Source organism: Montipora capricornis, chromosome 1 (assembly GCF_036669925.1).
Source record: "Montipora capricornis isolate CH-2021 chromosome 1, ASM3666992v2, whole genome shotgun sequence".
Taxonomy (NCBI): domain Eukaryota; kingdom Metazoa; phylum Cnidaria; class Anthozoa; order Scleractinia; family Acroporidae; genus Montipora; species Montipora capricornis.
The window spans coordinates 966891-984390 of record NC_090883.1 but is presented as its reverse complement, the minus strand read 5'-3'; the positions used below and the strand labels follow the sequence as shown (position 1 = coordinate 984390).

At 40.5% G+C, this 17500-nt stretch overlaps 1 protein-coding gene across 1 annotated transcript in view; it reads right to left on the bottom strand.

The window, feature by feature from the left end:
- Positions 1-2566: 2566 nt before the first annotated feature.
- Positions 2567-17500, bottom strand: part of LOC138054371 (uncharacterized) — a 20544-nt gene continuing 5610 nt past the window's right edge. Inside the window, exons 2-4 of the mRNA XM_068900822.1 lie at positions 15016-15258; positions 14511-14926; positions 2567-3148 (exon numbers count right to left, since the gene is read on the bottom strand). Coding sequence (XP_068756923.1) covers positions 2711-3148; positions 14511-14926; positions 15016-15258 — 1097 coding nt within the window. The 3' untranslated portion in view covers positions 2567-2710. The remainder of the gene's footprint in view (positions 3149-14510; positions 14927-15015; positions 15259-17500) is intronic.

The following is a 17500-nucleotide window of genomic DNA, read 5'->3' as shown; positions in this document are numbered from 1 at the left end:
CTGCGCGCCTCCTATACAGGCGCCTGCTACAACCCCCCTCATGTGAAGGAAAAACGAATTGACCGCCGCTACACGTCTCTGAAAAGTGTTCTCGCTGCTGTGCTTAACTGTCTGTGTTAGTTGTGGAAGGATTACGTTTTTGCAAACGTTGGTCGTGTAGCACTTACATGTGAACAAACTTAACTGATTAGAGTGTAATGTGAAGTGCTAAGTATCTACCCCATATCAACCATGTAAGCGTTAGGCCTACTAATGGAAATGGGCCCAGACAAGGACAGAGAAAAACTCTGACCATGGTGGGAATTAAACCCACGACCTTCGGGTTAGATACCGCTGCTCTATCGACTGAGCTACAAGGTCAGACAGGAGCAGGCCGTGGGAATTGAAGATGATAAAGTCACGGCAATGAACATGTACAGGTACAAGGAAGGATTGCGTTTTTGCCAACGTTTGCTGTGTAGCACTTATATTTGAACAGACTTAACTTATTAGTGTGTAATGTGAAGTGCTAAGTTTCTACCCCATATGAACCATGTGAGCGTTAGCCCTAGTAGAATTTTCTTGAGCAGTTGTTGTAAACAATGTCTGCTCAATTAAGCTGTGATATCTGACCGAATTTTCAAAAAGCTACCTCTGTAGATTTTCGCTTGAAAACAGGCGAAGCCTGTTTTCAAGCTACTGTGCTGGTCTAAAAACCCATGGGGGGCTCCGTCAAGACATGGCTAGATAAATTCTATAGGCCCTATACAACAATCTAGTTCTTAGCCAAAACTTGTCGGACCAAAGCAAAGTCACTTACGGAGAGTGGGTAGGCTGAGTGCGATGTTAGTATGTCAGTCCTGGTCAGTATTTCTATATAACATTGCTTAATTGCAGAAATCGAATGCCTACAACTATGAAATAACCCAGAACCCCCTTTTAACATGGAATATAGGTGTAGGAAAAAGATCTTAGTTTGACCCTTGAGGTCACAAAAAGGGGTCTCCCTTGCATGGGGGTGTGAGAGATAGTCTGCATCTCAAAGTGCTATGTTGTCAAAGCACAAGCAGGTACCTTTTTGTAAATTCAGTCAGAAAAGAAGGTGGAATGAAAAATAATTGAATGCTATGGGTAATCTGAACCTCAAGCTGAGTAGAATTTTCTTGAGCAGTTGGTGTAAACAACTCAATTAAGTCGTGATATCTGACCGAATTGACTCGGCCATGCAACTTTTTCTGGAGAACATGAACGGTTTAACAGTTGAGATGTCCATGTGTCTTTAGTCAACTTTGCTGGTCTGTATAGACCGGCAAGAATAAATCTTGGTGAGGTCTTTCGAGTTCTTAGTTCAATGGTGATAGATTCCAAACCTGTTGTTTTGATATTCTTGACGTGTTTCGTAAAAAAAAATCCGATCTTGCATAAATTATGAGACCTCCTCCAAAATTCGTTCTATCTTGTAATTGTCGATGTTATCTGTAAATAGCTGTTGTAAGAATGATCCAAGATTATTTGAAAATGTTGATACTGAGACTATGCTTTTGCTCTCTGAGGTAACTTGCGTCTAGCAGTTTGTGGCCGAATCTGTTACCCCTATTTTTGATTTAAATTTGTGTCTGAAGAATCGTTGCCCCTGTCTATGACTTGTGCCGGAAAAATCGATTTGTGACCCAGGCAATATGATTTTCTATCAGATAATGCAATCTTTGATTTTCAAACTAAAAGGAATCGCTGTAAATATTCGAAAATTACTCACTTTTAATCGCCATGCTGAACCTTTCTGCCTCGTGACTCAAGTTACCCAGAACACCTCGCGCACTCCGTAAACAATGCCAATACCACCTTGCGCGTTCCGTTGAGCAAATAAAAATTGCTTTGCCCTATACAATATTTACCAATTTACATGATAATGTACATATTTGCCTTTTTACGAGGGGGCTTCTAGGTTTCCTCCTCGGGTTTTTACCTCTGGGCCAAAACCCTGGGGGCCGTGCGGGGGCACTTATTCCGCTTCCACTCCTGAAACTTAATAAGCTTATTCCCTGAGAAAAAAAAATATTATTCCCTGAAAAAACAAATTATTGTTCAACAGTATTTCGGCAGTTTATCCAGATAAACAAATGACAAAAGAAATTGCAATCAAAATTTAGAGAAATTCACATTTTACCATGTAATATAATTACAGAATTTAAAAATGTATAATTAAAACATGTATATTACTGGAAAACATGTAATTATGCAACAAGTATAATTATTGATATATATGTTAAACGTAAGTATGATCAAAATATATTGATAGGAAAAGGACTTACACTTGAACCTGACAGAGATGGTGTCACTGGCGCTACTTGACCATCCGCTGCTTAAGTTGTTTGTTCCTGAGCAGGTGAAACTGAGTCTATGGAATTTTTCAAGGCCCGGTATATACAGAGTACTAGGAACTTTAAAAATACCATCATCTTGTAACGCCTCGAGATCTGTGTGACTCAATTCCTCGAACTCACACATGATTGATTTGCCATCTATGTACCAAGTTATAAATGATCGTGAAAGATCAGCTAATTAAAGGTTATGGGGCGGATGCCGTTACATAGACCTAGTATTGGACTTGTAAGCTCCTGGCATTGCTTGCTGCGTAATAAGCAATACGTAGCGTATTGCTTAGGCGACGCAAGCGATATGCAATGACGTATGCAATGACGTTAGCAATGTTAATAAAAATGTTAATTTTTTATAATTTCTTACCCGGTGTTGCAGGAGGAGAATATACCTTCATCTTAATAGAACCTGATTGGTTATGCCATCCTATAAAAGTTCTGCATCTCTGGTGACAGCTATACTCCCCTTCATCATCTTCAGTCACGTTCAGAATTTCAAGGCTGAAGGCTTTCTTGCATATGCTCTTAATCTTTTCAAATTTCACTATCACATACTTTCCATCTGTTTTTAATGGCTCTGGGTTCTTGTTGAAATGCCAAGTGAACTCTCCTAGGCACCAAGAAGCAGCAACCCGAGAAACCAAGCAACGTAAGGTGATGTTATTGAAGGCATTCACGTCAATCTGAGGGGGTCCGATAGCTTTTACGACATCTTTACCTGTGTGAGAATAACGTCCGGAATAATTGTTTGTTTTGTTTATTTGTTGAAGCTTGTTAGTATATCTTGGGAGCTATACAGCTGGTATGGACTACGGACCTGCCGTAATTTTAAAGGTCAGACCTCAAAGGCCGGACCACAAAACCAGGGACTACGGCCCTTCCCTTCTCGAGCAGTGTGTGGGTTCTTTAACGTCCCACAGAATTATTTACGAACAAGTGTTATACGACGGAGCCTATGATTCATCGTCCTTATCCGAGAGGACTTGAAAGTCTATTTGTTTATTTTTCAAGGTCATACAAAAGTCACTCTATCCGAGAGGACTTGAAAGTCTATTTTCATTTTTCAAGGTCATACGAAAGTCGCTCTATCCGAGAGGACTTGAAAGTCTAACCATTTTCCGATGGAACAACAAAGGAAACGCGTTCTCCTCTGTTATTAAGACCCTGAGTGTTGGTCCGGCCGGAATCCCTCTCGAAAGTCCAGTGTACTCCCGAGTGACCCATCTGGTGAAAAGGGGTTTTAGAAAGAGAAATCCGCCACTTTTGATATTTCAATACCAAGTCGTGCTCTCTCATGTTCATAAAATCTGTAACGATCAGTTTTACCGTAGGATATACAACATTTAAAAAAAGACATGATTGTGGCAAATGACTGGTAACTTGCTGAATCGAATAATTATGCGAAACAAAATGTATGCAGTATGACTAAACGAAATAGAAAGCATGACTGAGAATTAAGTATTTTAAATAGCTGCTAATCATTCTTTAAACAAACGTTAAGCTTAATTAAGAAGATTAAATCATTTTTGCAGTGAGAGATTTCGGCAATTTGTCCTGCTAGTGGCGGAACAACGTACACATTGATAAACGGCCTAGCTGCCTCTAAGTTCTTGTGACTCAATGATTGGAGCCCCAACCGATATTAAGAAGGTCGTAGGTTCAAATTCTGCCAAAGACTTTGATTTTTAAGTTCTCCTTCTGCTTGTAGCCAAGCCACGAGCCTATCATATTTCGGATATCTTAGCCACTAAGGAAAATATGGTGCGTGCTATTTTGCAAAATCAAGCTTGTTCACTCACTCGGTCAGAGGCCATGCAATGAAAATATCTTCATTCATGTCGAAGTTAATTCACACAGAATTAGTTTAAAACATCAAAATGGCCGCCGTTTTTTTGTTTTTGGGAAACCACTGAATGATTACTGTGACGTCATGTCCATGCACCCCACTGATCTCGAAAAGACTGGATCGAGTAACGTATTGTGTTTTGAAATCGGTAGTACCATCTTGTTTGGACCACTTTCGGGTTAAAGCTTCGTATAGACAGTGAAGTTACAGGATAACATCGAAACTCCTTGGATGTTATGCGAAAGATCTTTGGGAATGATTTTTTACGTTATTGCAACAACGGTTACCTCTCCCTTTCAACTCTTACGCAGAGGTCACAATTGAGGTGGTCGCAACAATTTTGTTATGCTTCACTTCAAAGAATAGAGTCTCCATCCATTCTTTCTGGTTTGTTTTTGTTGTTGTTGTTTTGGTTTTTTTGAACCAGTGATACGCCTTTGACCAAGTTCGCTGTCATGTCTGATGTCAACAACGCAACGTAATCAAAGGCATTCATAGTGCATATCATTTTAAACAAAGACTACGTCATGTTAGCTGCGTGGCCGAAGAACGACAAGGTAATAAAATCACCTATATCTGATTTCGTACGCGATAAGGTAATAAAATCACCTATATCTGATTTTTTATGCCAACAGCACAGGAGATCAAGCAGTTGTTAATTGTTGACGCAACTTTACCGGGGGTAGAAGCGTAATAATGAATAAATGGAAATGAATAAAGAGTATTTACCGTTCGAACATTGGAAATAAAAAAGAAAATACGGTTTCCGTTAAAGAATATTAACGAATACGGATAAACGAATATCGAACAACATTTGTAATGAGTAATGATGTATAATTCAGAAAAAAATGAAAGGGATAATGCAAAACAGAGCCAACTAGTAATAGTTTTCTACCCATATGAACCATGTGAGCCCATGAGGCGAAGCTAAATAGGCTATTGACCCTTGGTCCTTGAGGGCAAAGGGTCTAATTGTTTTAGTATCACCCAACTAGTCGGACAGAAAAGGAAATAATAAAGTTAACAAATGCAAGTTGAAAATATATATTTTTTGGGAATAAAACGAAAGAAAGCGTCACGCTTTTCGCTACTCGAGGACTTATAGTCCTCTAGTAGCATAGCCATCAAAATACAGCATTTGGATTAGTCTACTAGTTGGGTGAGACTAATAGGTGTTGGTGTAGTTGCATAAATAGCTTAGTATATGAGTATGCACAAGTCCGGAATCCTTCTATTTTGCAGGCTTGGCATATTTGCCTTTACTAGTAATTCGTCAAAGGTAATAAATGTCGTTAAAAATACATCGCATAGCACGCTCGTTTAGCTTTTCGAGTTTGCCAGCTACTGTTTTGTCACAATGCATCCATGCAGTAGAACAATAGGTAAAATGAGGTAGAAGATAGCCTTTGTACAACAAAAGTTTTGTTTTGTTCAACAGCTTTTTAAACCTGCTTATGATTGCTATTTGTTTGCTTGGTTTCTTACATAATACTAAAATGATATTTTCAGTTCAGATTTTCATCTGTGTGAACACCAAGCAGTGCAACTGATGTTTGGCTTTATAACTGTCCCATTTACCGAGAAACTAATATCTTCCTCATTCTTTTGGTTGCGTTGGGCTTTGGGTCGTCTAAATAATAGGGACTCGCCTTTCTTGGCGTTGAGAATGAGACTGTTGTCACTAATCCAGCTTGACACGATAGCTAGTTCTGAATTTAGAGTATGTTGTCATTATTGTTTATTGTTTATTGTTACACATCAGACTCTGAGGAATACATGAGAACAGCCAAAGTCGGAGGCTTAAATGGCATATGGTCAGCAAACATAATTTGAAAAATTTGCATGAATAGTGGAGAAGGCTTTAACTAAAATACTTATACAACTAAATATGACTACTTAATTTACAAACACACAGGATAATATAATTAAATAAATTGCATAAACAAGTACTCCTAGTATAATTGTTTCAAATAACAGGAAATTGTATTCAAATAACAGGAAACAAAAAACAAAAACAAAACATTAACAATTTGTTCACACAAAATGATTTGCACTATCAGAACAAACAAACCCATTCAAAAGGACCTGCAGCATCAAAGAAGAATAGAAGTCGCTAATGAGCAACTTTTCCTTTTTTTTAAGTGTGATTCCCAGTGGAGATTGAAATTATATAAATGTTCTGGCAAATTCAAAGTAAGGGCAGGCCAGAAGAACGCAGGACAAGATTTTTGACTTCTTCAACGCAAACTCGAAGAAACAATAAACGACTTTTTGAAGTGCAAAAACGTCTCCTACATTGGCCTTGCAAATCAGTCAAAAATCTTCCTCAGTATTCGTCACACCAGGCCTGGAAGATTACTCGACCCGTTTTCACGTCTTCAAGGATACAGGAAGACACCTACGCCACGGAGGCGGAGAAACCGGAATTCCAAACAAACGGCAATGGCTGCAAGAAACGCCTTTAAATATTTTAAAAGGTACAATAATTACTAAGTGACTTAAGGAGTGTGTAAGAGATTTCAAGATCTTTCGAGTCAAGATTAATGAACTGTGGAGGAAAGTTTAACAAGTATTAGGGTGTGGCAATCAGTTACTGAAGTCGAATGATTTAGTTCCCGAAGTTTATCGTTACTTGTTTTGGCTTATTCGAATGCTGTTTTTATGAAGAAGTACATTTTGCAGGAAATACGTTTCAAAACGTGAGAAGGTTATAAAATAAAGAAGAACGCCAAGGAAGTTGAAGCTATTATGATTTAAATATGCCTCCTAAAGCCGATATTAACACATTGCTCGCCAGGCATGACGTTGCAATCAAATCATTGTGTGAACTCTTTGAAGAATTTCAAGTTGTATACGGCATAGGACCAGAATTAGAAACCTTGGAGAAAGTTTACAGGGATATTGAAATGAAATTTAGAATTGTAAAGAAGCTATTAGAAGTAATTTCTGACAAAATCATCAAGAACGGAATTTCCAAAGATGGAACAGTTGCGAAAGCGCATGAAAAAGTTGGTATCGAAGTTAAAGAAATCTATGTGAAATGTACGGCCAGTTTCGCAACATATCAAAAGCAGTATTCCAAAAAAGAGAAGATCTTGGAAAACCAAGCATTGGCAATTGGTCAAATGAACAGTGCATTAAAAGAAATGGTCCAAGTATTGGAGTGCAAAACAAATGATAAAAGTCATGGTTTAGAGAAAATTTCGGTGCCCTCATGGGATGGCCAAAGGCGAACATACAATACGAGGAAACACGAATTTACTCACTGGATGAAAAAATATAATATAGACAATGACGAACAATTACAAAGGTTTCGGAAAGCCTTGCCAAAGAATTGGTGGTCAGATCAGGTTAAATCTTGTAAAACAATAGAACAAGTCTGGGGAATCCTTGATCTCGAATTCGGAAACAAAAGAAAGCTAATGGATGACCTTTTGAAGGACATTACGGACTATAAGCCCGTAAGAAGTGATTCAGAGTCACTTTCGCGCTATGCTGCCAAAATAACAAAATTTGTAAACGACATGAATGATAGTGGATGTAATGTAGATAAGTCTGGTGAAGCTCCGTTTGTAATGTCACAATTACTTTCCAAACTGGACCCTAAAGATAACGCAGAATTCGGACGAGAAATGTTTCGTGAGCATCGCGAAGAAAATGCAAACCATTTAATCGCATGGCTGCATAGAGAAGCTACCCTTCGTTCAAGAGCGGGTAGAGAAAGGCGAATATTCGAGAGGACGGAACAACGCGCCGCCAGCATCGTAATGGAGAGCGATGTCATTGAAGAATTGTGCCCCCTGGGCTGTCAAACAAGACACCTGCTCACAGCCTGCCCAATATTCCAAGGGACTTTAACAGTTGACCAACGGTGGGAAGTTGTGCGTAGACATAACCGTTGTCGCAAGCCCGATGGAACTACATGTGACCAATGCACCAGACGACATCATCGTTTTTTACATAGTGAGTCCCCAAGACCATTGAGTGGACACCGGAATGTCGGTAGAAACCCGAATAGATCTCTCGCATCTGGCAACCGAGTCACGATGAACAGGCAACTTCAGGTTATCGACCCCTCCCAGAGTCAAGAACCAGAAAGAAACGATACAGAAGAATCACAGAATACCTCGGCACAATTCGTAACAGATGTGCGTGGGGGATGCGCCATTTGCCCAGTGAAAAAGGTCAAGATAGAAGACAGCAATGGAAACCAACATGGAGTTCTCGCCATGTTGGACAGCGGTTCCAATACAAGCCTACTCTCAAAAAGCATTGCAAAGAAACTTAACTTGAAAGGAACGCAAACACATCTAACAATGAATCTTGCTGGTGGTCAACAAAGATCAGAGGGATCGGAAATTTTAAATGTTGTATTGCGGTCTCTCGAGAACACAGCTGTTAAGAAACTTCTACAAGTGTATTCTGTCAAGAAACCGTGCAGCTCTGCCAAAACATTATCACGAAAAGGAGTGGAATGCTTCCCTCATTTAAAGCCTTTAAGTGACCATCTTCACCTTTCTGGGGGAGCTATTGATCTCCTGATTGGGACCGACTTCTCAGATGCTTTCATCGATTTAGATTCAAAGAATGGCGAAAGTGGAGATCCAGTAGCTAAACGAATCCTATTTGGATGGTACGTGATTGGTCAACTTGGTGAAAATTCCGTGAATCCATCACGTGTGACGTCAGTCTATGTTGGAAGCATAAGCGTCCTAGACGACGTAAAGACACTCTTCACACAAGATTGGATGGGGGTGAAACCTACAGCACTTTGCACCTGCAGTGACGAAACTCTTGAAGAAAAGAAGTTCATCAAGTCCGTCACAAGTTCAACACAGATGGTTGACGGTCGACTTCAAGTGCGAATGCCCTGGAAGTTAACTGGACCACCCAAAAGGAGCAATTTCGACATAGCACTTAAGAGAATGTATTCAACAGAAAAAACATTCATCCGCAAAAAATGCTACAAAAATATAGAAACAGAAATCGAAAGGTTGATAGGACAAGGATTCGTGACCAAAGTTCATCCAGAGAAAATTAGTCACGTAGAGCCCGAGTGGTATTTGCCTTTACAGGCAGTTTTCACACCTGAAAGGCCCACTCAAATACGTCTCGTCTTCGATGCATCTGCCAAGGGGCATGAAAACCTATCCTTAAACGACTATTTAGAGAAAGGTCCTAACTACATAACGACCCCACAACAATTCTCTTGGCCTGGAGATGGGAGAGCGTCGCATACACCGTTGACATTCGAAAAATGTTTAACCAAGTGCTCATCCACCCTGATGACCAGGTGTACCACAGATTTGTATGGAGAAAGGAGGCGCAAGGTCAGCCGACGGTTTACCAGTGGCAACGCCTGAATTTTGGAGACAAGCCCGCACCAGACATAGCCATCAGTTGTGTCAACACCCTCGCAAAGTTAGCAGAAAATGAATTTCCAGAAGCGGCAAAAGAAATAAGAGAAAACTCTTATGTGGACGACATAGGAGGATCAAAACATTGCGGAGAAGACGCTAAACACATTACGAAAGAGATTGACAAGATTCTTGCAAAAGAAAAATTTGAAATCAAGGCATGGAATTCTAATCATAAATATGTTGACCAAACCAAAGAAAAGTTCAGCAGCTTCCTTGGGCACAAATGGGATAAATCTGAAGATACGATTTCATTCGCGAAACAGGACATTGAGACCGTGAACAAAGGCTTAACCAAGAGAAACTGTCTGGCTTACGTAGCACAACTCTGGGACTCAATGGGATTTGTGTCCCCAGTTTCCATCCAAACGAGAATTGCTTTACAAGAGCTGTGGAGTATGGGTTGTAGTTGGGACGAACTACTGCCGGATGATCTTCAATGGAAATGGATGAAGAACGTTCAAGTACTCAATGACCTCCTCAAGTACGAAACCAACCGAAAACTTAAGCCAGACGACGCAGACGGGATGCCTGAAATTCATGGCTTTTGCGATGCAGGGGAGGAAGCATACGGTTCGGTCATCTTCTTACGCTGGAAACTCAAAGATAACAGCTACGCCTGTGTCCCGATCCTGGTAAAAGCGTTGGTGGCACCATTAAAGAAGAAATCTATACCGCGCCTGGAATTAATGGGCTGTCTTTTGCTCGTTAGAATTTTCAGTACCATCATTGAAGCCTTAAAGGTTGCTAATATTGAAGCATGCAAGAAATTTTTCTGGATTGATTCCCGTACAGTTCTGTCTTGGATTAGAAATTCACAACGAAAATTCAAACCATTTGTGTCAGCAAGAGTGGCGGAGATCCAAGAAACTGTGGATGTCGACAAGTTTAGATACATTCCCTCAAATCTCAATCCAGCAGACGCATTAGCGAGAGCTATTGATTGGGAAATTTGGAAAACTGGACGAAAGGACCCGCGTTCCTATTTACAGAATACGAAGAAATTCCATCAAATGAACATCAAAACCTTGAGTGTGGAAATGATCACGACATCTTGAAAGAAATGAAAGGCATGAAACCAAAGACTGGTCTCAGAAAAGAAGAAAAACACCCAAAGAGCTGTTGTGTTGCAGCTGCGCTTGATTTCAAGCCAAGGAACCTCACTCTGGAAAGTTTGTTAACAACATGCTCTTCATTCATAAAAGTTAGAAAAGTCCTCGCTTACGTTCTAAGATTTGTCCACATTTTACGCCAAATTAGTAATTAAACAGGAGCAATATCGTTAGAAGAACTTCGAAGATCAGAGACTTTCCTGTACAAATGGGCTCAAGAAAACTTGAACAGATAGGATGTTGGAAAGTCATTGACAGCGCGAAAAGACGACCAAGGGATCCCGCGTGCCCATGGACGATTAGAGAAAATTCGCACATTGGCAGCCGAAATGCGGAACGCGATCATCTTGCCGCACAACCACAGAATTGTACTCCTCCTTCTCAAACATCTGCACGAGAAAAGAGGCCACTGCGGCCACAAGAGCCTCACTTACGAGTCAAGGAAAACGTTTTGGATCATTGGCGTGCGGAGCATTGCAAAACACCTCACAAGAAATTGCATCGTTTGTCGCAAGTTACGACAAAGACCTCTTCAGCAGTAGTTGATGGGCCAGCTCCCAAATACACGCACAGAAATTGAGAAACCAGCTTTCGCCTGCACAGCGATAGACATGTTTGGACCAATACAGATCCAACTAAGTCGCAAGACACTGAAGGAAGCACAGATTATCATTTTTGCATGTATGACCTCAAGGGCTATTCACTTAGAGCTGGTTACTGACCGAACAACAGACACTTTTCTCATGGCTTTCCGTAGATTTGCATGCACAAGAGGTCATCCCGCTGTGTGTTGGTCGGATCATGGAACCAACTTTGTCGGAGCTCAGAATTACTTAAGAGAAATTTGCAAACAAGAGAATATTACGAGAATCCAGAATACAGTAGCTGAAGAGTTCAACTGCCAATTTCGATGGGAATGGAATATCCCCACAGCAAGCCACATGAATGGTGTTGTTGAAAGCTTAATAAACTCAGTCTGCCAAGCAATGGACGCGAGTTTCAGACAACAAAGTCTAACAGAAGAACAATGGCGAACATGCCTTGCTGAAGTGACCTATACGATTAACAGCCGTCCTTTGTACCCCAGTTCAGATGCCATTTGGGAGAATCCACCTATAACTCCAAACGATTTAATCATCGGACCTTACGCTGCAATCCCCGTACCAAACCCGGAAGAGAGAGTTAACCCAAGGCATTTAGCGCGAGCAACCCAACAAAGAGTTCAGGGTTTTTGGGAATCATGGTTAAAGTACTTTGCTCCAACACTCCTTCTCCGAAATAAATGGTACAGGCCGAGAACAAATCTTCAACCTGGAGACTTGGTGCTTGAACTGGAAGCAATGCCAAGACGAAAATGGAAGATGGCGTTAGTGCAGGACTGTGTACGTGGGAACAGACGGGCTAGTTAGAAAGGCAAAGATAAAGAATGCATTTGGAACTTACGGAAGACCAATTCATAAACTATGTCTAATAGCGATCAAGCAAGAACTAGAGAATAAAACGTAAACATTGCTTCGATCTAAAGATCTCCACACCATGGGGGAGTGATTTGAACTATAAGAAGAAACAAACCCATTCAAAAGGACCTGCAGCATCAAAGAAGAATAGAAGTCGCTAATGAGCAACTTTTCCTTTTTTTAAGTGTGATTCCCAGTGGAGATTGAAATTATATAAATGTTCTGGCAAATTCAAAGTAAGGGCAGGCCAGAAGAACGCAGGACAAGATTTTTTACTTCGTCAACGCAAACTCGAAGAAACAATAAACGACTTTTTGAAGTGCAAAAACGTCTCCTACATTGGCCTCGCAAATCACAAGGTTTACAATTTAGTCCCAAGTGACTTCATCAGACTATAGAATTAAGGGAAATGAGTTCCATAGCCGATTTGTAGAGTTCGTGCATCTCTGTGACTAGAATAAAGTTGCTTGTCAACGGCATAGGCTAATAATTTTGCTTTCTTTACATTGTAGAACAGGTTGTTCACAAAGATATTAAATAGGTTAGTGACCTACACGAACCCCTGAGGTACGCCCGACATCAAATTGCCGGGACTTGAGCCAATGTTTCTAAGTTTCACACATTGCGTTCTGTTCTTTAAATAACTTGCTAACAGTTCAAGCTTTTCTAGCCAATGTCGTAAATCGAGAGCTTTTCAAGTAAAATATTATCAGAAAGACGATCAAAGGCTTTGCTGAGATCTATTAACACCGTTCCAATGATATTGTCATGGTCCACTTCACTTTTTAAATACTCATTTAATCTTAGCAAAGTAGAGAAACAACTATGTTGCTTCCGATATGTAGTCAGAGACCCTGAGAAAATAACCTCAAAGTGTTTTGTCAACTGGGGACACACACTTTTCTCATGCACTTTTTCAAAAATTGTGACAGGTCGATAGTTTGCTTTATCCATTGGATCTTTACATTTGAAGGATGGTAACACTTCGCCATGTTTCCCCGTACTAGGTCTTTGTTGATCAAAGAACTAACTGGAAGGCTGAGACTAGAGTAACCCTCTTTCAAGGCACTTGCAAGAACTTGATCACATCCAGTAGCTTTTTTGAATATTAATGTATTTTGATAATTCTTACATTTGTGCTTTGCTCACAGGCTCAAATTTAAAATTCTTCGGCAGATGTGAATTCTCTTTTATCCTTGAGATACTGGTATGATCCTTGTAGTCCTCCATTGATGATATGCCAATGCTGAGAAAGTGTGTATTAAGTATATTTGCTATCTGAAATCTGCCTTGAATGATCGCCATGATGTTTGTGTCCTCAAGGAGTTGAAGTGACTCGGCCATGCAACTTTTTCTGGAGAACATGAACGGTTTAACAGTTGAGATGTCCATGTGTCTTTAGTCAACTTTGGTGGTCTGTATAGACCGGCAAGAATAAATCTTGGTGAGGTCTTTCGAGTTCTTACTTCAATGGTGATAGATTCCAAACCTGTTGTTTTGATATTCTCGATGTGTTTGGTTAAAAAATCTACCTACTCCAAAATTCGTTCTATCTTGTAATTGTCGATGTTATCTGTGAATAGCTGTTGTAAGAATGATCCAAGATTATTTGAAAATGTTGATACTGAGACTATGCTTTTGCTCTCTGAGGTAACTTGCGTCTAGCAGTTTGTGGCCGAATCTGTTACCCCTGTTTTTGATTTAAATTTGTGTCTGAAGAATCGTTGCCCCTGTCTATGACTTGTGCCTGAAAAAACGATTTGTGACCCAGGCAATATGATTTTCTATCAGATAATGCAATCTTTGATTTTCAAACTAAAAGGAATCGCTGTAAATATTCGAAAATTACTCACTTTTAATCGCCATGCTGAACCTTTCTGCCTCGTGACTCAAGTTACCCAGAACACCTCGCCAACTCCGTAAACCGATACCACCTTGCGTGCTCCATTGAGCAAATCGAAATTGCTTTCCCCTATACAATATCTACCAGTTTACATGATAATGTACATATTTGCCTTTTTACGAGGGGGCTTCTAGGTTTCCTCCTCGGGTTTTTACCTCTGGGCCAAAACCCTGCGGGCCATGCGGGGCTCAACTCTTTCGCTTCCACTCCCGAAACTTAATGAGTGATACATGATTATCCCATGAGTTTCTTCCCTGAGAAAAAAAATATATTCACTGAAAAAAAATTATTATTTCGACAATTTATCCAGATAAACAAATGACAAAAGAAATTGCAGTCAAAATTTAGAGAAATTTACATTTTACCTTGTAATATAATTACAGAATTTAAAAATGTATAATTAAAACATGTATATTACTGGAAAACATGTAATTATGCAACAAGTATAATTATTAATATATATGTTAAACGTAAGTATGATCAAAATGTATTGATAGGAAAAGCACTTACACTTGAACCTGACAGAGATGGTTTGCCTGGCGCTACTTGACCATCCGCTGCTTAAGTTGTTTGTTCCTGAGCAGGTGAAATTGAGCATATGGAATTTTTCACGGCCCGGTATATACAGAGTACTAGTAACTTTAAAAATACCGTCATCTTGTGACGTCTCGAGCTCTGTGTGACTCAATTCCTCGAACTCACTCATGATTGATTTGCCATTTATGTACCAAGTTATAAATGGTCGAGGCCTTCCTTCGAATTCACATGACAAATTTTCCCCTATGTTTTCATAGATTATTTTAAGGGATTCTGGCTTTGCAACTGACAATGCTCCTAAAAGATAAGAGAGACAGAAAGGCTTATTTATCCTAATTGATTGGTGAGCTCAGTTAATGGCGGCAACCATAAAAGATATCACTTACTAGCTAAGTATATTTGTCTTTCTGAATTTCCTGTTTTCAATACCATGCACGGTTGGCCATCCGCGGGCGCAGTTACTGTGCGGTACAGTTGCTTCCATGTCGTGTTTTGTGTTGTTGCTCCTCCGTTTCGAATGGAACAGTTGAAAGGGACTTTGGAGTCAGGGTCGACTGTCTCCTCGTCCTTTGCACTGCCACTCAACTTGCAGATGATTTCACATTGTGGGCCACTCGCGGATGACGCATCTGTTGCAACAGAGTTAGAAATAAAGTTAGACATAAGATGTCTTCAAACTGAAAACGGTCGAAGTTAAAGACAATTTTTCAAAAGGCGGAGTAAAAGAAAAACTGTAAATGCCAAAATTTTAAGAGAATTTTTTGGAACACGCTGTTGTAACATGGACTAGCAAAGCGGGTAACCGTAAACACTCGTAGGCTGTAAACTAATTCAGCATTGGATAGTTTAGCGCAAACTGACAAAGGCGGCAGCCGAACATGTTACTCCAATCAAATGGCTTTGTATTGAAGTGGACGACAAAGAAAATACATAGTACCATGGGTGTGCTTGAGCCGGTTTTTCTCTTTATCAGTCAAACCTCGTTTTCGGACCTGTATTCAAACATTAAAATTTCCCTCGTCGATGAACGCTTCTAATAACGGGTTGGAAAGTGAAGCTAATCGGGAGACTAAGATCTACCACGCTGCCGTCAACGAGAGCGTAATTCAAAATACTTAGATTGCTTGTGTTACGAAAAATAGCATTGCGTGACTAGCGTTACTGTCTAGAAGCTTCGCGAGAGTTCGTAATTTGTTTATTTTTAGGTTCGTGCGTAAGCGTTTCTAAATCGGTGTGTTTTGTAATCTTTCTATAATTAGATTCATTACTAATTTAGAAAGTTCTAGAAGTTTATTGTCAGAGTATATAAGTAGACGAGTCCAAACGGAGTGTTTTTCTAACTAGTTTTTCACAAGCAAAGAGAGTTGGCGTTGGCCGTGTTTAGTCAAGTGTGACAGAAGCTGTGTTTATTCAAGTTGGCGGAGGCCGTGTAAGTTTGTCGAATACGTGTTGTTCAGAGTTTTACTTCGTGGAAACTACGTTCATTTTGGAATAAATCTTCTTGTTGTTGTTCCGACAACCCTGCGTTCAGTTTAGTTTGCAAGCTACCTTTCCTCAAAACGTTCGAACTCGTAACATTGGGGGCCTGTCCGGGAGAGGAATTCATTTGTTTGCCGACTACAGAAACCAGGAAAGGACAATTCAAGAAGGAGTTACAGCTAAAGTAAGGAGAACTGTACAAGAGAGTATATTGTGTTTTTGCTGTGGAATACTGCTATGGAAATGGAAAAGCTTTTGCAGATGGGGAAAGAATTTGGATTGCAAGGAGAAAAGCTTCTCGAGTTTGTGAGGGAACAGGAAGAAAAAGAAGAAAAACGCAGACAGTTTGAAGAAGAACGAAAAAAGGAACAAGAAGAAAGAGAAGAGAGACGTCGAATGCTTGAGGAGGATAAAAAGAAAGGAAGAGGAAGAGAAGGAGGAAAGGCGCAGAAGGGAAGACGAAGAGAGAGAAACTAGGCGACAAGAACGCGAACTAAGAAAATTGGAGATGGAAGCCGAGCTGTTGAAACAGAAAGAGGCTATTGAAGCGGCAAAAAGAGAACACGAGTTGGAGATTGCACGTTTGGCTGTGGAGAATGCTGACGGGCGTCCTGAAGTGAGAGAGGATCGGGCTAAGGCACCTAAACTCCCCTCGTTTGTTGATGGTAAAGACGATTTGGACGCGTATTTGCAGAGGTTCGAGAGATTTGCCGAGACAGCTAAGTGGAAAAAAGATGGATGGGCATCGAAGCTCAGTGCTCTGTTGTCTGGACGGGCACTAGAAGTGTATTCACGTCTATCGGAGGACGCAGCTAAGGATTATGACAGGGTAAAGATTGCGTTAATGAAGAGATATGACCTTACCGAAGACGGCTATCGTCGCCAATCTAGAGCATCCAAACCAGAAGTTGACGAAAGTCCAGAGCAGTTTATTGTGCGACTGGACAGATACCTGTTACGGTGGCTAGAGCTTTCGGATACTGCGCAATCCTTTGATGGTCTTAAGGACTTGATCGTGAAAGAACAATTTATTGACTCTTGCCCTAAGGATTTGGCAATTCACTTGCGAGAAAGGGCACCTGAGACTCTAGCAAAGATTGCGAAGATCGCTGACCAGTACTTGGAGGCTCATGGTAAACACTTGTTCAGCTCAGCGAGCAGAAAGCCAACAGTGCAGCCTGAGAGGGACGAAGCCAAGAACATGCAGATTAATCCACCAGCTCTGCATTGCTTTAAGTGCAACACCCGAGGTCATAAAGCTGTCAACTGCCCAACCCTAACAAGAAAGTGTTTCCCATGTGGTAAGGAGGGACATGACGCTAGAAACTGTCGATCAGGTGGACGCAGATCAGGAGGACAAGGTAAGGATGGTAATCCTGTGCAGCGTGGTCA